This window comes from Enhydra lutris, unplaced genomic scaffold (assembly GCF_002288905.1).
Source record: "Enhydra lutris kenyoni isolate GAN:26980312 unplaced genomic scaffold, ASM228890v2 scaffoldscaffold22, whole genome shotgun sequence".
Classification (NCBI taxonomy): Eukaryota; Metazoa; Chordata; class Mammalia; order Carnivora; family Mustelidae; genus Enhydra; species Enhydra lutris.
In genome coordinates, this window is record NW_019154106.1 from 17,896,003 (window position 1) to 17,916,056 (window position 20,054).

The 20,054-nt window shown below is 56.6% G+C and overlaps 1 protein-coding gene across 6 annotated transcripts; it reads left to right on the forward strand.

Moving 5' to 3' along the window:
- Positions 1 to 287: 287 nt before the first annotated feature.
- LOC111149624 (carbohydrate sulfotransferase 1) lies at positions 288 to 16,648 on the forward strand. Of its 6 annotated transcripts, none has more exons than XM_022506787.1 (4): positions 288 to 433; positions 12,217 to 12,543; positions 13,189 to 13,313; positions 14,488 to 16,648. In XM_022506787.1, exon 4 carries the CDS (start codon positions 14,530 to 14,532, stop codon positions 15,763 to 15,765), a length of 1,236 nt encoding a protein of 411 aa, XP_022362495.1. In that variant the 5' UTR covers positions 288 to 433; positions 12,217 to 12,543; positions 13,189 to 13,313; positions 14,488 to 14,529; the 3' UTR covers positions 15,766 to 16,648. The 6 variants fall into 6 exon arrangements, with proteins under 6 accessions (XP_022362495.1, XP_022362497.1, XP_022362500.1 ...); XM_022506789.1 differs by having other exon boundaries at positions 12,422 to 12,543; XM_022506792.1 differs by lacking the exon at positions 288 to 433 and adding an exon at positions 461 to 1,081 and having other exon boundaries at positions 12,361 to 12,543; positions 13,217 to 13,313.
- Positions 16,649 to 20,054: the final 3,406 nt, after the last annotated feature.

Genomic DNA, 20,054 nt, shown 5'->3' on the forward strand with positions numbered 1-20,054 from the left:
ACCGTCGCCGCCACTGCTCCGGGCTTCGGTCGCAAGGCGGGCGGGCGGGCGCGCTCGGCGAGGCTCCTGCGGCGGCTGCTCTCCTCCGGCGCCCGGGGCTGCGGCGCGCTGGGTCCCGGCCCCTGGCCGGGTGCCCCTCGGGCCCTCGCGCCCCGGTCCCCAGTCCCGCGACCTGCCCGGGAGAACGCTCTGCGCTGGCCGGGTCACCCCGGGCTCGCGCCCCCGGGTCATGAAGAGGGGCCCGTGAGGGGCGCGCGGAGGCGGTGGAAGAGGAGGGAGGAGGGAGGCCGAGGAGGAGGGCGCGGAAGGCGGAGGATGCCGCCGCCGATGCCGCCGCCGCCGCCGCCCGCCGGCCCCCGGCGAGCCTGACTCCAGACCTGAGGATGGAGCCGGCGCTGGGCGCTGCAGCGGCTCCCGGTGCGCCCCCCACCAGGTATCGGCCGGGCCCGGCGGGCCCCGGGAGGGCGGGAGCGGACCCACGCCGCAGCAGCGGGAGGGGCGCGGGCGCGATGGGAGATGCCCCTCCGCTCGAGGACAGTCGCCGCCGGCGGGGCGGGGAGGGGGGAGGAAGGCTCCGCGTTGGGCGCAGGGATGGCTCCCCGGGCGGGTGGCGGGTGAGCGCCGCGACCACCCCGGCTCTCCCCGCCCCCATTCGGCGAGGGCAGCAAACTTGAGAGGCGCGGCGGCCCCGAGGCGGCCCGCTCCCCGCGGCTGCGGAGCGCACTCAGGGGGTGCCCGGGGCTCGCCGTCCCACAGCCTGCCGGGCTCGGGGCTGCTGAGGTTCCTCGAGACCCTGAGATCCCACGCCTGCACCAACTTTCCAAACCAGGGCTGCGCCGGGAGGCAGGGGGCTGCTCTGGGCTTCCTGCCCCTGGCCCGGCTCCGAACCCGCATCAGTCACTCTGCGATGAGCGGGATGGATGGTGCAGAGACCCCCCCACGGGAAGGCAGAACCACCTACCCTCCCGCTCTTCTCTGGGTAGGACCCCGGGAGCAGCCCCTCTCAGGCTCGGGGAACCCATTGCTTGCTTTCACAGTAATAGCCCTGAGTAGCCCTGGCGGGGATGCTAGGGGTTAAAAGGTAAGACCTGAGGATTGTTCTAGGGTGGCACCTTGGCCTGATTTGCCGTGCCACAGGGTGCCCCCTCCCCTCCATCCCAGGCCTGCGGGTTCCCAGGATTAGGTTCCTTACCTCTGATGCAGGTTTCCTTCTGACGGACTTAAGCAGGTGGCTCCTAAGAAGGACCCTGGAGCCCAGCATCTTTTGGAGGGCTGGTGGGGCAGGGAACAGAGGGCACCTAGGATTAGGGGGAAGAGGCGGGCCCCCTGGCTGGGAAAGTAGCTGCTCTGGCAAGCCAAAGGAACGAGGTATTAAGAGGCAAGCAGATGGGGGCTAAGGTACCAGGTACCTGCCTTCAGGGCTTTCTGGATCCCTTGTGATGGGGCCGGCTGTCTTAGGCAGGGACTTTACCTGGACAGGCAGTTCCAAGGCTCCAGTCCTCAACAACTGGGGACACTCACAGGCATCACCATGACCCTGTTTCTTTTTCCAAGTGTTCTCACCGACATGACTCACACATTGGATTCACCAGGGAGGTATCAAACCTCCAACCTGCTCCCTTCCCCTCCCTCCTGGGTCTTCAGGGAGCAGCTAGGGAAAGGAGGGGGCGGATTTGCCCTTGGGCCTTAGGCCCCCCTCCCCCCATCCCCAGCCTGGCCCTCCACTGTAGATTTTCATTTCCCTGCTATGTCTCTGTTGGGGGCAGGCGAGCTGTCCTAGGCCAGGCCAGGGTGGGGGCAATGGGGAGGAAGTCTCTGCTAAAGATCCCCCCCCCCACTGCTGGGGCTTTGAAATCTTGGCCACAACCCCCCTCCTGGCACCTATACTTAACACAGCCTCCTCATGTCAAAGCAGAAACACATTTCCCCCCTAAAATCTAAATTTCCCTCTTTGCTAAATATTGCAATGCTTTTAGCCCGAGGTTTCCTCCTCTGCACTGGAAGTCAAGCTCCTCTTGTAGACAGCGTTCCTCCTCTGTGGCCTCCCAGCCACCTCTGCTATGTTCACGCCCTAAGTAGGAAAGATGCAGATCCCCCTTATCTCTCTGCCCCCCACCCTCAGGGTCCTAATTCCAGAGGTAGGGCAGCGCTGCGCTCCTGGTGCTGACGTAAGGGTCATGTTTGCTGGCTGCAGACACACCGAGGTGTATATTTGTGCTCCCCTGAGTCTACAGAGGGGCCCAGAAGGCAGGTTCTCAAGGGTCTGGGGGCAACAAGCCTGTACCCCTCTGGGTTCCCCTTGCCCACACCCCTGTCTCCTTCCCTTGCCCACTGTGGCTCTCTCTTTACTTTTCAAACTCACTCTGCATTGGTGCGGGGAGGGAGCATTTGATATTCATAATCTGGTTCAGAGAAGGTCCCGAAGCCCTGAGTCACCGTATGGTTTCCATGGAAACAGACTTGTTCTGAGGACTCGGCGTAGAGCGCCAGTGGTGGGGGAGAAGGGAAACATATAGTAAAATCGGGCTCCACAAGTGTGGCAGGAGTTGGCCCAACTCCTTTTGATAGGGGCAGCGATAGGCTGGGCAAGGCTCAGGGTCCCTGCAGGAGGGGCTGCCTCTCCCCACCCTCTGGGGTCCCCACCTCAGGAGCTGCTCAGCTTTCCTTGCTGCTTTTGGCAGATTGCTGCTTCTCCCATGGGCCTCCTGGTGAGGTGTCCAGGCTCATCCCTGCCGCCCTGTGCCTCACTTTCCTCTTCTGTGAAATGGGGAGGAAAGCACACCTACCTTTTGGGGGGCTGTGAAGGTCAAATCCATTGATAAGAAGAACGTACTCATAATTATGGAGCCATTGCAGGTGTTCAGTACGTGTCATTACTGCTAATTCGGGGTTGGAAGGGGCGCCGCCTGTGTGGTCACCTGCGTCTGTCCTCTTGTGCAGGTGGTCTTGACATCGGTCAGGGCTGGCCTCTTGCTTCGGAAGAGCTCCCCCCAGCCGCCCCCGCTGGGAACCAGCCATCCATTCCTTCCTCCCACAAAGCATTTATTTAGGTTGCTGCGGGCCCGTCACCGTGCTAGGGAGGCCTGGCTCGTGTTCAAACCCCACCTGTCTAGGAGCCTTGTGGGAACAAATTCTCCCAAGTCCAGATGGATGGGCAGCTTTTCTGCCTCAGCCTCCTTGGGATTGGGCCAGAGGTAGAGGGACAGGACAGGTCCAGGCTCTGAGGATAGAAGGGTTTAGGGTGGGGCAGCTCGTCCAGATCCTGGAGACGCCTCTCCCTCCTGATGAAAGAGGGATCAGGAACTCTCCAGAAAGAAGAGAGACCCTACCCTCCTCCCCCCATCTCCCCAGGTGAGAACTTCGATTGCTGAAGGGTTTCCAGCACACTCCACGAGTCTGGACAGCTCGGAGCTCTAGCCGGAGTCCCCAGCTCATGTGTCATTGCCCAGGCAGCTGGGAGAGGGGCCTGACCCCTTACCCCGAAGCACCTGCCTCGGCAGTGTCATCAGAGCCGTGGCTTGGGGACTTTGTGGGCACTAGGGATGGCTCAGCCTGTCTCCCTCACCAGCCCTTCTCTGCCTTGCCACCCTCCTCTCCCTGGCCTGCAGACAACCCCTCGTCCTGTCCTCTAAGGTGGGCTTCAGCTCCGAGCTCCCTCCCTTAACCCCCCATCACTACCAGCTCTCCGAGAGCAGCAGAGATTCCTAGAGATGCTTCTGTGTCTCTCAGCCCTTCCTTCTCTCTCACAGATGGGAAAATCGGTTCAGGTTTGCTCCTAGGACCCACACCCAAGCTAGCCGTGGCTGCTCCCAGCTCCACCCCAGCCCTGGGTATGGCTTTCCCTCGCCCCTGGCTCTCCAGGTGGCCCCAGGGGCTGCCCAGCCCACACATCCACCCTCCTGCCCCCCCAAATAGCAGTTTCCTGACAAGCTTCTCCCCACCCCCCCTCCAGGTCTCTCTGGACCGCTTTGCTGTCCTCATTGGTGTTCACAACACCTTCCAATTTAATATCCTCTGCAAATTTCATTAACGGACTGTTTACTCCCTCTCTCAGGATCATTAATGAAGATGTCAGATAAGATCTGACCCAGTGCTGGGTCTGGGCTGCCCTGCCCCCGCTCCCAGAATCTGTCCTGCAGCCCCTTCTGCCTGGGCACGCCTCCTCCACTCAGGACCCTTGGGACCTGCCCCCCTCCTGCTTCCGGCCCCCTGACAAGTGCTGAGGGCCAAGTCTGCTTGAATTAATTTTGTAAGATTACTCGAGGCGCTGTATCAAATGCTTTGCTAAAAATCAAGATATATTACCCTGCCTGCATTTCCTTCATCTACCGGTCTTGTAATTCTATCAAGAAAGCTATCAAGTTTGTCAGGCATGATTTGTTCTTTATAAATCCCCATGGTGCCGCGTGGGGGCACAGAGTTCCCGCGTTTTCTAAATGTTTAGAGATTCCCTCTTTGTGTTTGCTCCTTGATTAGAGCTGGAAGGCTGTGAGCTGGGAATTGTGGGGAGAGTGCGTCTCTTCCTCTGGGATGGGGAACGGGGCACAGCTCCTCCCTTCTCTGGGTCTCTGCTGGGGGCAGTGAGTTTAGTGCCCATGGAGTACCTCGCAGCTGCTGCGGGCCCCAGCCTGGGTAGTGAGGGTGGGGATGGACGCAGGGCTCGGCTCGAGGCTGGTTATTTTCCCTCAGGGTTCTGCAGGCAGATGAGGAAGAGAGATAAATCTGAAGCCAGCATTCGGGAAGTATCCTTAACTGAGTGATTGCCTTATCGCTGTGCTCAGATCTCATTTAAGCCCCTCCCCTGCCCTGGGAGGTGGGTGTGGGCTCTCCGGTACCTGGGACTCTGGGGAGGATAAGGCTGTCCAGGACCCAAGGTCTGGGTTTCTCACCTGCTATTATGTTGCTCCTAACCACTCAAGGCATCAGTATAGGGTCAGGAGATCTAATTGGGGTGGTTCAGCTAGAGGGTTTCAGGAGGTTGGAGGGGAAAGGAGGGGAAGCCTTCAGGAAGAACCTGGGAGAGGTGAGGACCTCACACACCGTGCTCCGTAGCCCGAGTCCAGTTCCCCCGCTAGGCACTTCTGAGCTGTAGGAGCGAGTCACTTAACTTCTGTGAGCCTCTGTCACCTGTGTCATGGAGCCTGCTGTAGTCCTTACTCCCGAGCTTGGAGAGACTGTCCAATAAAGTGGGGCATGAAAGGTGTGTCACACGGTTCTAGGCCCTCAGCGAGCAGCCATTATGTCCTGTCCAGGTCCCTGTTGGTGTGGGGCAGGGACACTCATCCGATTTCTTGTGCCCAGTGGGTGGCTCTCCCTAATGCTTCTCATCCAGGAGACAGCAGTGACAGGGTGAGCCACACCAGCATCCATGCACAGGGGCGTCCGCGCAAGCTGCTGTGGGCTGGTGGTCAGGTCTAGGCTTAGGGAGCAGCGAGACCTTATCCTGGTCTTGAGCCCAAACCCTAAATCCCATTCTAGACCATTTCAGGCCAGGTACGAATAAAGACATTCTTTGGCATCCTCTTGGTTACATAGGATTTGGACGTTCCTGGGCTTTCTGGGCAAGAAACATACTCACGCTTCCCTCTCCTTGCCTAGCCAGACTGCTCTGGCGCTGTCAGGTGTGATACTGCACCAGCCGTGTCCACACCCACCACCTCTTCCGGGCTTCGTGATAATCTTCCTTTTTGTCATTCAGCTGGGAGGGAGAGCCCCCTGGGAAGTGGTGAGGTGGCAGAGACTCGATGCCAGTCACGACTGGGGTCCTGTCTGGGTATCTGCTCCCGCAGCTCCCTCCATCCTGCGTGAGAGGCTCAGGTGAGCCTCTCCCATGCCCAGCTCGCCTCCCCAGGGGCCAGCTGGGGAGGAGGCTGGAGACTCCAGCACTGGGGTCTGAGGGCCCCCCTCCCACCCCTCCAACAGCAGCTGCTAATTAGCTCCTGCGGGAGGTTTCCCATCCTTGAAGCTGGGAGGATGGGCCAAAGCCCCGGTGTCCAGGGGGTGGAGCCTCGGTACTATTCCGACTCTGGCTGTGGCTGCTGAGAAGGAGGGGGTGGTGAGGTTGGGTGGGGGGCGGGGGACAGGAAACCGGGGCCTTTCCGCCCAGTGTAGGGGCAGAAGGGTCCGCCTACCAGAAGCCGGGCTGTGGTAGGACCAGCCTGAGGGAACCGGGCCCTTCTGACTCATCCCTCCTCCATGAGGCGCCGGGCACACCGGGGCCTTGTGCCAGGAGGTCAGTCACTCTCCCCACTGCTGGGGAAAACTTTCCTCCAGTCGGGCCAGGACCCCGCCAAGCCACTGGGCCCACAGCAGGACTGCGGGCAGTCTCTGTCCCTTGGACAGCAAGTGTCTCCAGCCACACGGGCCATGGCAGCTTTGGGGCAGGAGACTGTGGCATCTGTTTTAACTTCCTTAAACATTTTCAGGCTATTACATTTGGTCTGTAGGTTTGAGCGGCCCTTGAAAATCACACTCCTGGTTCTTACTTATTGGGTCCCTGCTCTGGGCCCAGCACTGTGCTAACTTCTTGATGTTTCTCGGCTTTCTGTCTCACAACCCAAGTATTTGGAAGATACTGTGCCTATCTTTCCCATTTCACAGATGAGGACAACTGAGGTCCATGGAGTAAGTTAAGCGCCTCACTCAAGGTCTCATAGCTATCAAGCAATAGCAATGGGGTTCAAACCCAGGGCTGTCCAGCCCCACAGCTAGGGGGCCCAACCACCACCCAGTTATACCTGTGGGTAACTTTCCAAGGACGCTTGAGGCACCCATGGGGGTCTCTGATGTCATTATGTGTGGACATCAGAGGGATCTGCTCTGGAGATAACCAGAGCTCCCAGGGGGCAGCAGAGCGTCTCCGCTGAGGGGGGGATTTGGTGGACAGTCACTTTCTGGAACCACGACCGTGAGAACTTGTCCCGCTGAATGTGCCTGAGGAACTACTGATTCTGCCTGTGGGATCTGTGGATAGATAACGGGGCCCGAGGACTCTGAAGACTGTATACAAACGCCATGTTTGTGTTGGTGCAAATTCTCAGGAGAAGGTCCGCAGGCCTCACAGTGTTTCAACTTGTGAGGGCATCACCCCAAATAGACGTTACTATTGCCTCCCATCTCCCTTGGGACAGCCCGGACCACAGAGACTGATTCTGGATCCCATGGGATCTCCTTCCCTGGAAGGTTGCACTGGCTGAATTACGTGCCGGCATACCGCTCATCTTGAAGGATGTTCTGGAACACAGCCCCATGAAACTCATCCTCGGGCTTATTAGGTATGAGTTCTTGAGAATGGTGGGCTGTGCTCAGGACTCTCTCTAGCAGACCCCTCGGGAGAAATCTTGTGCTGGATTCAGTACCAGGAATAACTGGGCATCTCTTGAGCAGATGTTGTAGTTCTCATCTCATGGATCCTATGAAACATGAAGTGACGTATTTCCCTTTTCCCATTGGCTGCCAGGCAGCTCTGACCCAGCTGGGTTGCCTGGAAGTGTCTTGGCTCTTGTATGCTAACCTAGCTTCTGGTTCTTTCAGACTTTCATACCCTTGTTTTTCACTTACCTCATTTCACGACCTCACTTTTTTTTTTTTTTAAGGAAGAAAAAAAAAAACCCTTGCTGATTTACATGTTTTAGCCTTAACTAAACAAACATCTCTGGTGGGTCAGCGTTGGCTACCGCTAGCTACCGCAGACCCAGGGATTAAGCACTTCCTTTCTGCAGTCTCTCCCAGAGGCTTGTTTGCCAACTCCTTCCTCCCTGTCCTGTCCCCCCTGCCCCTTGCTCCAGTTCCTGGGGCTCCGGAGAGCCTCCAGGCTGCTGGCTACTGGCTCCTGAGTTTGGTCGGAAATCTCATGTTCAGGAACTTTATTCTTTACCCTCCCTATCTCCACAGAGCTCTACAAGCTGTTTTTAGGAAGAAAAAGTGGGGAGGGGCATCATTTCCCCAACTCAGGCTTCCACTCCTCCCTGCAGCCCCTGTCCCCTGGGAGGTCTCCCTCTTTTTCAGCTCCTGACCTGTGTCTCTCAGCAGCACCCGCTGACTGCCATCCTTTGTGGCCTGCCTGAGCAGACAGAGCCCAGTTCTGGCTGGAAGGTAGTGACTTTGACCCTGGTGCCTTGGAGGTGGGGGAGGGGAGAGCCGGCTGGCAGTGCCCTGGGGGACAGAATTGGAGGCACAGTGAGTTGCCAGTGTGATTTCAGTGCCCCGCCCCTCCAGGTCTTGCACGGGGCGGCTTTGCTGTCTCCCAGAAAGTTAGTAAACTCAGAACTGAGAGGCTCAGTGTGAGTTGCTTTCCTCCCACCGCAGTCTCCTGGCCCCTCCCGCTAGGGCAACTGGGGTTACCAGAATAGTGGTTGTATATGAATGTATATAAATACTCCCCCCTCGCACGCATTCCCTTTTTAAAAACAAGAAGTAGTAACCTACTATTGCACATGTGGTTTCTGGCTCTGGCTTTTTTATCTTGGGCCATGGCCTTGCATTCCATGTATACAAATCCGTGGAGGCTTCTCTGATCTGGTCAGTTGAAAAGAAAACCTTAGGGCAGGGGAGAATACTGCTCGTAAAGGGGTTGAAGCCTCTGCAGTGCCCATGGTGGGCTTTAGGGGGGTCCACAAACCCTCTGACTGTGTATGTAAAGTTGTGGATGCAAAGGAATCTTTCTGGAAAGAGCGACGGTGTCTTTCCAAGTGGCCTGTGGCCCCAAAAAGGCCAAAGCCACAGCTCTGGGTTAGATGCGGATTTACAGAGTAGAAGCTGGGGGCGGGGGTTAACCCAGCAGAGGGTGGAGCCCCTTGGCTCTTAGGCCCCCTGGGGGCTGCCCTGGCCGGGGCTGAGGGCATGGGGTCCAGCTTCCAGCCCTGATAACGTTTTTGGAAGATGACTGGGACTTTCCTGCTCCCAAAGGAGCATCCCCCTGCCAGCAGGGGGGTTCTGACCCTGAAAATGGAGCATGGGGCCTTCCTGGGATCAGAGAACCCTAGTAGTCAGAGCTTGGAGGCCCTTAGCCTGGATCAGTGGAAATACCGAGGCCAGCGAGGGGCCAGCGGATGAGTCCAAGGTCACCTGGCCAGGGGAAGCAGAGGTGGTTCCTGCCTGTGATCTTGAGCTCAGTGATCCTTCCCCTGCTAGAGAGGAATGAAACTGGTAGGAGAGGCGCTCTGGATGAAGTGGGGCTGCCCATTGATGCTTGCCTCTTGGTGTGTGGGTGAAGAAGAGAGGATGCATAGAGCAGAGGCCACATCTCGGATGGGGGTGTCATCATCACACTTCACGGCATCCTGCAACATCTCCTCCCTTGGCTGAATCCTCACCCGAGGGCCCCAGGTAGCACTGGCCGCAGGGAATTCTGAACCCAGCGAAGAACGCAGGGCCAAGAGGCTGTACTACAGGATGTGACCGCTAGAGGGCAGCGGGCAAGCCGCTGCGGTGGCCCAGCCGCGGGAAGCTCTCGGGCTGGGAGAGGAGCGGAAGGAAGGGAAGGCACGGAGCAGAGGCCGGCCGGCGTGGCAGAGGTCTGGGCACCGCAGCCAGGGAGAGTGTCTGTCTAACCGTCAGTCAGTGAGATCTGTTCTCACGTGCTTACTCGAGACACGAAGCGGACGAGACATTTAATGATGATAATAGCAATGTACATTCATTGAGTACTTACTTTGTGCCGGGCACTGGGTTAATTAGTCCTCACAACAGCCTTGTTAAACTGATCCCCCCTGTTCTGGTGAGAGAACAGAGGCACAGAGAGATTCAGAAACCTGGTCATCAGTGGGGCTCGTGCCAGAGCCCATGTCCCAAGCACGCGGCTGTGCTGCATTCTATGCCTGGCATTGACTAAATGCTTTAATTCTTTCAATTCTTGCAACTGCTGCTGTGGTTGTACCCACTTTATGGGTAGGGAAACTTCGGCGCAGAGACCTCTAGTGAATCCAGGTCCACACACCTGCTCAGTGATATCCAGGTGGGTGTGGTTCCGTGGCTTGAGCCCTGAGCTACGAATTCCAGTTCCCCAATGGAGAGCTGTTTTTCACTCCCACCCTGTGCCCTAATCTGAAGGTGGCTGGTACAGAAACCTGAGTTTTCCCCTGGGACTTCACTGAATCCCCGGCTTCCAACACAAGTTACAGATTCTGAGCTCCTGTGACTAAGGCTTGCCTGGATTTTGACTACCTAGAGGTGGAGGAAGGTCATGCCAAAGGCTGCTTAGAGCCCAGGGAGGGGTCGTGGGGCTCGCAGTCTGGCTTGGAGGACAAGGGCATTGAAGAGTTCCTTGCAGTGGCCAGAGCTCCCCTGGGAACAGTGGGACCTGGCCCTGGGGCCTCTGGTTTCCAGGGCAGATGCCTCCAGCATACCAAGGAAGCTTGGCCAGTCCTAAGCCCGGCTCCGCCAGGCTGGCAGGAGAGTGGGGGCATTTCTAGGAGGGCCTGACTTTCTTCATCTTCCTGTTCCCACGCCCTCGCTTTGCCCTCCTGGGAGGCAGGGGGATGGCCTGAGGCTAAGCCTTTGAACACATTGCCCTTGCTCAGGCTATACCTTGTGGACCCGAGCCCCACTTTCTTAGGGATTTAGAATGAGATCCTTCATTTACTCCTGATTTATTAGCCAAGGCAGCGGTTTCTAATCTTGGCCTTAAATTTCTCTGGGTTGGGGTGGGAAGAGGTGGTAGGGAGGCTCCCCTTGGTGGGTGAATTCTGGTGGTACCAGAATCTTGGAGTAAAGTGAAGTCTCCCCCAGCCTTCTGTTTCCTGTCTTGGTGGGGACCAAAGGGGATTAAATGTAGTGGGTCAAGGAGGAGGATTTGAGCATGGGCTCCAGAGAACACAGCCTGGGCAGGAATTCTGGGTCTGGCCCCTTACTAGGAGTGTGAGCTGGGGAAATTCATCTGTAAAATGGGGATATGAGGACATCAGCCACATAGGCTTGGTGTGAGGGCGAGAGGTGTTTTTCACTCCCACCCTGTGCCCTAACCTGTGATCTCTTCTGGGATAAACATCGTGAATACCCAGTAAGTGCTTGCTTCCCTCATGTTCTCCCCCATCCATAATTCCTAGAACAGTGCCTGCATCATGCTGGATAGCTGACAGATCTTTATGAATAAGTACAAAAAGAGTCCATCCTAAAGATGCGTATTAGGACATTGCAGCTGTGGTCTCTTACTCAAATAACTTAAAAATATTACCTGTACGATTATTAATGGTATTCCCTACCTGTTCTTTAGAGGCATCTGTCTTGGGACACTTAGGCAGGGTGGGCCCGCATTTTGCAGGAGAATCTAATTTAATGCAAGGAGGCAGTTTTCTCTGGGTACCTCAGCGAACCCTGTTGATGGAGTCTGCATTCTCTGCGGCCCTGGGGTGAGGTGGGGGTGGGATGGGCTGGGGTCAGGGCTGTGGTTTTCTGTGATCACACTGGAGGTTCCCAAGAGTCTAGGTTGTGTTCTTCCTATATTTACCGCCACCTGGTGACGTGGTACTCTTCCCTGTAGGTACTGAGCACAGGCTCAAACTTAAAATTGGACTCTTAAGCCCCAGATCCTCAGCTGGCCCACTGTTCTCTCAGCTCAGCCTCTGCACCCCTCCTGGAGGCAGCCAGACTGTTTCAGCTCTGTGTCTTCTCCGCTAAGCTGATGGCAAAGGGGCTAGAGCACTGGCCCAAGAGTCGATGCAGATGGATTTGAGTCTCTGCTATTCCTTATTTGCTTCTGCACATTTGCTTAGTCTTTGAGCCTCAGTTTCTCCACCTAAACAAGCGAGGACCCTGACCTCCCAGAGGGGGCTCTAAGGAATATTGTGGTGTTTGGAGTTGGCTGAGCCACACAGCAGGGCAGGTTTGGGAACTGAGGATCCACGAACCCCTCCCCGAAAGGAGCTGTGCCAAATAGCGGGATGTGGGAAGAATATTCACAAAGCACAAGTTCACCCCCTCCCCACCCCCAGCCATGATCGTTGATCCACAAGACTTTGATCAACAAGACCACAGCAAAGGAAAGGATCTCTGAATGTTACATTACAGATCGTCTGTACCCTTGGAATGCTCAGTCTCTCTCTGGCTGATTTATACATGGGCTGGGGACATCAACTGGATGAAGGCCAGGTGTGTGTAAGCTGGGGAAACAAGGTCAGGTCTCCTCAGAGGGAAAGTGTGGGCTCTGGGGAACCTGTGAGATGTGTGTTAAACCAGGCACGTGAGCTCAGGCAGGTCACCCCACTCTCTGTGTCTCAGCTTCCTCGCCTGTGAAATGGAGCTGATCCTGGCCTCCCCGTGATGCTCCTGTGCGGAATAAATGTGCAAGTGCAGGTAAAGGGCTTAGGAAGTATTCGACGGATGCTAACTGAAATAATGCCACAGTCTTGGGTTTGAACTTAGAATCCGCGGATAGCATCCAGGTCGGGAACGCTCCCTGGTCCACTTATGCTTTGAGTTTTAGGTAGCTGTTCTCGTCTCCGGTGTGGTTGGAAGAAGACCCTCCCTCCCTGGCTGTCCCTTCTGTGCGGGTCTTGGTGTCTGGGCTGTCCGGAAGGAGCTGTCATTTACACCTGGAGGTCTGGGGTGAGCACCCCCTGCCTTGGTGATTTCTACCAAACCCCTCTTGGGGAGTCACTGAAAAAGTCAAATTTTGAAGGGTTGGGCTGTTCTGTTGATTTAAAACACAGAACCAGTCGGGACTGTGCTCCGGCCTAGTTTTCTGGAATAACCTTGACTCTGATGCTGTTCCATGGTTCGGTGCTGAGCACTGTGTCTGGTCACCACAGCTGAACAGAACTAGGGAGGCCCCAGGTTATTTGTGGTCAGTGGATTTCTTTGCAACTCCCCTGGATGGTGGGTGTGAGGGGTCCTCCCCGCGGTGGATACCTGTGTAGGATTCCCACTCTTGGTCAGCTGAGGGTATAAGCTTGCCAGCTCCCTGCCCACTGGGTCCTGGCGTGAGGGACTTGGACCTGCCAGGAAGGGATGGGTAGGGGGTGGGGGAGGTGGATGGAAGGCGCAGGAGTCAGGAGGTCAGATCCCGGGGATAAAATGTATCCCTGGCATAGCTGGAGCCCTGAATCAGTGATAGATCTGGGAGAGCAGCTGGGGCCCTTGTTGCCCAGCACTGGGGGGCAGTCTGTGGGGCACAGGGTGTAAGAGAGAAGGGGTGGGAAGGGCGATATTGACAGACCAACCCTCCCCCCCCCCCCCCCCCCCCCGCCCCAGTACCTTTCCCCTCCCTCTCTCTCTACAGTCTGTTGGCCACACGGCTGCTGTACAGGTTGGGACTGCCGGCTAGGCCAGGAGACCTGGTAGCTGTGGACTCTCTAGCTTGGAGCAACCCTTCTTTGGTGAGTCGGGGAGCCCTTCCTGCATTCGCTCTGGGAGCAGCCCCAGCCTTCCCTTGGGGCCTGGTAGCTGAGCCAGCCTCTCTACGGGGCAGCTTCCTGATGCTCCGACTGGCCCCTTGCTCTGGACATTTGGCACGTCCTTCATTTTCCCTGCTCTCCTGGCTGCGCCCCCCCCACCCCCGCCCTGGGCCCACCCTTGCTTTCTCCATTCTTTGAGATGCCCCTTTTCTTCCACCCCGTCCTCTTCTCTCCATCCTGCCTGGTTCTCTGGCGCCATTGCTGGGTCCCAGTGGAGTCTCTGAGCGCCCCCTGTGGGCAGAGGGCTGAGAGCCTAATGGTGGAGGCCCTTGAGGACTGGGATGGGGGTCCCTGAGGAGCCCGTTCACCCTGTTGTCAGTGGGGTCATCTGCCCCACGCCTGGACCTCTTGCCCCAGTGGCTGGGAGCAAACCTGGAGGGTGCTGGGGCCTGGGAAAGGATGCTTTGCAGCAGCCCCTGGACCTTTCTCTGGGCCGGTTGACTCTCATTGGCCCTGGGAGTCCCGGGGGTCCTCATCTGGGTACACTGGGCACCGGCAAACCTAAGCTGGGAGGTGGGCTTGACGAGTTGTCCCCCTCTCCTGGCCTAGTGGGTACAGGTGAGCAGATCCTCGTGGTGTGCCTCTGACATAAGCTCTTTTTCCTTCAGGGGTGGTGGGGGGGAATGGAGGAAAGATGACCACATGGGGAGCCCGGTGCTTGCTCGTGGGGGTGAGAGATGTAGGTGGGCCCCAGAGGAGCTGGCAGGCGTGACAGGCAGTGGCAGGGGAATGGCTAGAAGCAGGGACTGGTGGGCCGCGGAGTGTGTGAGCTGGGGAAGATAGCTTCTTGCACAGTGGGGCTCACTAAGGAACTGCAGGTTGATGGTGGGAGTCCCCTGCAGCATTCGTTAAACTCTGCATGTGGGAAGTCAATTTGTTCGGTCCCCAGAAGCTCCCAAGATTTACAAGAGAATGTAGAAATCTAGTCTAGAAGCTGCTCAGTCCTTAGGCGCATGCGTGAGCATCCGGCAGGCAGTCGCGTAGGTTCGGGGACCCTATGGAGACCAGCCTGTCCAAAAGAGCAGGCCAGGGCACCTGGTCTGGTGATGCACCTGGCACAGCCTGCTCCCTGATGGACGTCCACCTTTGCCCGCAGACCTCGCATGGTGGAGAAGCAGCCCCATGAAGGTGCCCAGCCATGCAATGTTCCTGGAAGGCCGTCCTCCTCCTTGCCCTGGCCTCAATCGCCATTCAGTACACCGCCATCCGCACCTTCACCGCCAAGTCCTTCCACACCTGCCCGGGGCTGGCGGAGGCGGGGCTGGCGGAGCGGCTGTGCGAGGAGGGCCCCACCTTCGCCTACAACCTCTCCCGCAAGACCCACATCCTCATCCTGGCCACCACGCGCAGTGGCTCCTCCTTCGTGGGCCAGCTATTCAACCAGCACCTGGACGTCTTCTACCTGTTCGAGCCTCTCTACCACGTCCAGAACACGCTCATCCCCCGCTTCACCCAGGGCAAGAGCCCCGCGGACCGGCGCGTCATGCTGGGCGCCAGCCGCGACCTCCTGAGGAGCCTCTATGACTGTGACCTCTATTTCTTGGAGAACTACATCAAGCCCCCGCCCGTCAACCACACCACCGACAGGATCTTCCGCCGCGGGGCCAGCAGGGTGCTGTGCTCCCGCCCCGTGTGCGACCCCCCGGGGTCCCCCGACCTGGTGCTGGAGGAGGGGGACTGCGTGCGCAAGTGCGGCTTGTTGAACTTGACGGTGGCCGCCGAGGCCTGTCGTGAGCGCAGCCACGTGGCCATCAAGACGGTGCGGGTGCCCGAGGTGAACGACCTTCGGGCCCTGGTTGAAGACCCCCGGTTAAACCTCAAGGTCATCCAGCTGGTCCGAGACCCGCGTGGCATCCTGGCCTCCCGCAGCGAGACGTTCCGCGACACTTACCGCCTCTGGCGGCTCTGGTACGGCACGGGGAGGAAGCCCTACAACCTGGATGTGACGCAGCTGACCACAGTGTGCGAGGACTTCTCCAACTCCGTGTCCACCGGCCTCATGCGGCCCCCGTGGCTCAAGGGCAAGTACATGTTGGTGCGCTACGAGGACCTGGCCAGGAACCCCATGAAGAAGACCGAGGAGATCTACGGTTTCCTGGGGATACCCCTGGACAGCCATGTGGCCCGCTGGATCCAGAATAACACGCGGGGCGACCCCACCTTGGGCAAGCACAAATACGGCACCGTCCGAAACTCGGCGGCCACGGCCGAGAAGTGGCGCTTCCGCCTCTCCTATGACATTGTGGCCTTTGCCCAGAACGCCTGCCAGCGGGTGCTGGCGCAGCTGGGCTACAAGATGGCCATGTCGGAGGAGGAGCTCAAGAACCCCTCCGTCAGTCTGGTGGAGGAGCGGGACTTCCGCCCTTTCTCGTGACGAGGGCTGCGTGGGCGGGGGTGAGGGGCACGTGGTGTCGGTTTTGATAAAATGGACCGTTTTTTAACTGTTGCCTTATTTCCCCCTCCCTCTCCTGCCCGGTCTTTGTGTCCTTCTCACTGCCCCACCCCGACCCCAACAGGCCCCGCCCACCCTCCACTCCTTCTGCCTCTTTTTGTCTCTGAAATTTGCACTATGTCTTGGACAGGAATCACTGGGGCAGAGGGGGCGTGAAGCGGGGTAGAGCCCCCAGCCCACCCCCATTCAGACACACGGCTGTTGGGTCTCTGCGTGGATGGTGACAATGTTTACAAGCACCACACTCACACATTCACATACACACCCATGCACACACACGGGCGCCCACAAGGAGAGATACCCCCAAACCGGGGAACTTCTGCAGCATTTCCAGTGGCCCAGTAGTTGGGGTCTGGTAGTTTTGCACTGTCTTACTTCCACAAGGTAAGAGGGTAAAAACAAAAAGGCCACCTCTCTCTAATTTATGAATGGTGTCTAATCCCTCCCCATCCTGCTTCTGCCCCCAGTGCCCACTGCCCACCTCCCCCGACCCCGGAGCAGAGAACAGTCTGCACCCACTCCCCCTCCCCGGCCTGCCCTTGCCTGCCCCTGAGCAGGTTTTTACTGTGAGGTGAATGTGGACCTTGTTTATTTTTTCCAGTCTGTGGCGATGCTGTCTGTCTGTCTGTCTGAGTCTTGTGGCTGCCCCTGGACCAGTGACGGCTGATAAATCTTATGGGTTTCTGATTGATCTCGGGGTCCATCTGTAATATTTCTTTGTGCCAAAAGAAAAAAAAAAGTGGATCAGTTTGCTAAATGAACGTTGAAATGCTTTATCTGTGTTTTCTGTAAATAAAAGAGTGCAATAATATCTAGGCGTGACTGTGGGACATTCTGAAGGGGTGGCCTGGGTGGGGCCAAGCGGTTCCGGTTTGGGGGATGAGAGAGAAGGAGGTGGAGGCGGGGGTTCAGCGGCCAGTCTCTGGCTTTCAGAACTAGTGGCACTCTGTCACTGTCAACACTGAGCTCAGTGGTTCATTTGCACTCAGTTGGTGGAGACCAGGCCCTTTAGAGCCAGGGGTGATGTTCAAAATATGTAACAAGTGGCGTGGCTTGCTGACGTGATGTCCAGAGGTCAGGGTGAAGTCCTGGTGGGCCCTTCCTGTGCCAGGTGTTGCCCCTTTCATTGCTGGGTCTGGGGCCTGGATGGCTGGGAAGGGGGCCCACTCCCCGGGTGGGGTGGCTCAGGGCAGTGGCTGGGGGTCAGCTGGCCTGGAGGTATTTCTGTGTTGTAACCACTAGTGCAGGTGGGATATCAGCTGTGTGTACTTCCCTTCCCATCCTTGGCAGTGTAGCAGCTTCCTCCATGGGAACAACTTCCCGGCTGTTTGAAGAAAACAGCTGGCCCTGGGAGTGGAGGCCACAGCCCTGTTGTCCTGGGACAATGAGAGTCCCTCAGATCAAGCAGTCCCAGGGGTCCTGGGTTTCCTGAGGAAACTCACTCCTGGGCTATATTCTGTGAGTCAGGAGGATATGGATTTAGTGGCCATAGCAGATAACTCAGATAAAAGCTTCATCGAGATAGGCTATATTGTTTCCTCCTCGTTTAACAGCCTGTGCTGGCTTAAGCGGGGTTTGGTGGCCCCAGGGTTGTGTGTCCAGACAGGAGGGGCCCAGGCTCTTTCCATCTTGTTGCTATTCCATTATTCTGAGGTGTTGCCTTTGCCTATGTTGTCCAAGATGGCTCACTAGGCAATGGGAAGGAGGAAAACGAAGGAGGGCACAGCTCTGCCATTTGTGAACAACCCCCCCCCATGTTATAGACGTCACTTTCACTCATGTCTCATTGGCTAGAACCCAGTCAGCAGGACTGCACGTAACCCCAAGGGAGGCTGGGAAATGTAGTCCACTATCTGGGTGGCCATGACTTCTCAGGGGGCCCCACGAGTCAAAGGCTTATCTCCCTGGACTTCAGATTTCCTCTCTGCAAAAGGAAGTCAGTGTGATTTACACCCCTGCACGTCAACTACAGTTTCGAAAAGTCTGTCAGGACCGGTGGGCAGGGCCTGGTGCTCTCTGCTCACCCCCTGGTTCACCCGCTCTTCTCCAACCTGTGGTGAGTGAGGCAACCTATAAATTCGTTTCCTGGCATCAGGGCTCAGGGATCTCTCCCTCAGCTCCCCCGGCCGGCTGCTCCCCTGGGGAAGGCTTCCAGTGGAGGTCACAGCAGGTCGGTTCTTCCCCTGTTTATAGAAAATGGTACTGTGGGACTTCTTTCCCAGGGAAGTCCCTGTTCTTTACTTGCCCACTGCCCTGTCTCGGACTATCCAGGAGCTGGGACACTTCTTTCCTCTGGGTGGGTGGCTTCGTGGGGGAACTGGGAGACACTGGAGCTATTGGCCCCCTAACTGCCATGACAGATGGCGTTGATGACATGGACTGGGGCCTTAGAGGCAATTCCTGTTTAGGGATAGGATCACTCATTCACGTATTTCTGACTCTTCTGTGTACAGACCCTGGGGTTATGGATACTCCTTCAAGACTGTCTCGTGGGAGGCAGACAGATAAAAAGATGGGTATAGCACTGGTGAGGCACATGCCCCCAGGTGTGTGCCAGACAGGCACGGGTTTGGGTCCCGTAGGAATTTGGTCCTAGAAACCCCAAGGCCACTGTAATAAGGCACATGCTTTCCCCCTAGGCCTCACGGTGTCATTTGATGTGTCTTTGGTCTTGGAGGCTTAGAGAAGTCAGGGAGGGCTTCTTTGAGGTGGTGCTGCCTGAAACCAGTCTTGGAGAGGCAGGCACTGGCCCTACCCTGGGTGTGGGAAGATTGCCTTCTCCTGAGAGGGGAGCAGGTGCCAAGGCACAGAGGTGAGAAAGTGTGAGGCATTTATACCAGTGGGGGCTGCGGGCAGGAACAGGGGTGGGGGGAGACCGTGTTCCACATCCTGTTCTCAGCTTCTCAAGCTCGGAAAGTCCATTTTACTGGCTCACCCAGGGCAGATCCATCCGCCTTCAAGGGATTTATTTGTGATGATCAGCTACACTAGGACCAAACTCCTAGACTCCAAGACTCCTGTTCTCTTGGAGGCTCTGTGTGTCTTGGCTCCCCGACCTGCAGCTTTACCCACACCATGCTCTTCTCTACTCTTCACTCTCTTGTCATCCTCTTCCTTTCAATTCCTTGAACACGCTGAGAGACTGTTGTGGTTAGAACCCCCAATTTGTTCATACCCAACTCTGGGCTTAGCCCCGTGCCCTGCTTTGGCCAATGAGACAACAGCAGATGCGGTGGGTACGGAGACATGAAACGTACCTTTGGAAGTTGTCCTTTTTGGCTGCCTGGTAGCAGCCTTTCGCTGCGTGTGAAGGAAGCCCAGCAGAGCTTGCTGAGGAATGCAGATCACAAAATGAAGAGCCGAAGCTCCCCAGCAAGGTCCGTCAGCGCTTCCCTGGCTTGGCAGCTGCCTCAGACGCAGGAGTGAGCCCTAGCCAAGATCAGCCACGGTATGACCTGAATTGTTGGAACTGCCTGGCGGATTTCAGCCCAAATTTCCGACCCACTAAATGGTGGGTTAAAAACAACAAAAAGTTTTAAGCCACTACGTTTTGGAGTGACTTGTTATACAACAAAGGCTAATGTCATGCTCTGTCCCATGGGGGTGTTAGCCGCGACCAGACCGCTCCTTATGCCTGGATCAGTCTTACTCCCCTCTTTACCCAATTAATATCCACTCATCCTTTGGATCTCAGCTTAATTATCAACATTTCCTTGGTTTTACCAGATTAGTCCTGTTGTCCCGAGGATAGCTCCATATATAACTGATTCTGTATCTCATACTTGTATATCCTGTTTATAGCCCTGATGGCCCTGTGTACATATAGTATAGTATTTATAGTATTTATTTATAGTACATATAAATATATGTACTATGTTATATATAGTACTATATATTTACTATAGTACTATAATATACTATTTATTTATAGTACATATAGTATAGTATTTATAGTATTTACCACAGTTGTAATCACACCTTTTATTACAGGACCTGGCACATAATAGGTGTTGAATAAACCTGGGTTGAATGGATACAAGAGTGAATGAAGCTGGTAATCCCCACTTGCTCACTTTCCTGGGACCTTCATGAAGAAGTGGGCACATCCTCTTAGGGATCAGGATGAAACCTGAGGCAGCTCATGCCCTCCCAGGCTGTTCTGAAAAGTTATCAGGAGTGGAAGGGTTCCTGGGAGGCTCAGCGGGTTAGGT

Bases quoted from the DNA above. Each gene is read 5' to 3' on its own strand.
- LOC111149624 (XM_022506787.1), top strand. From the start codon at position 14,530: ATGCAATGTTCCTGGAAGGCCGTCCTCCTCCTTGCCCTGGCCTCAATC.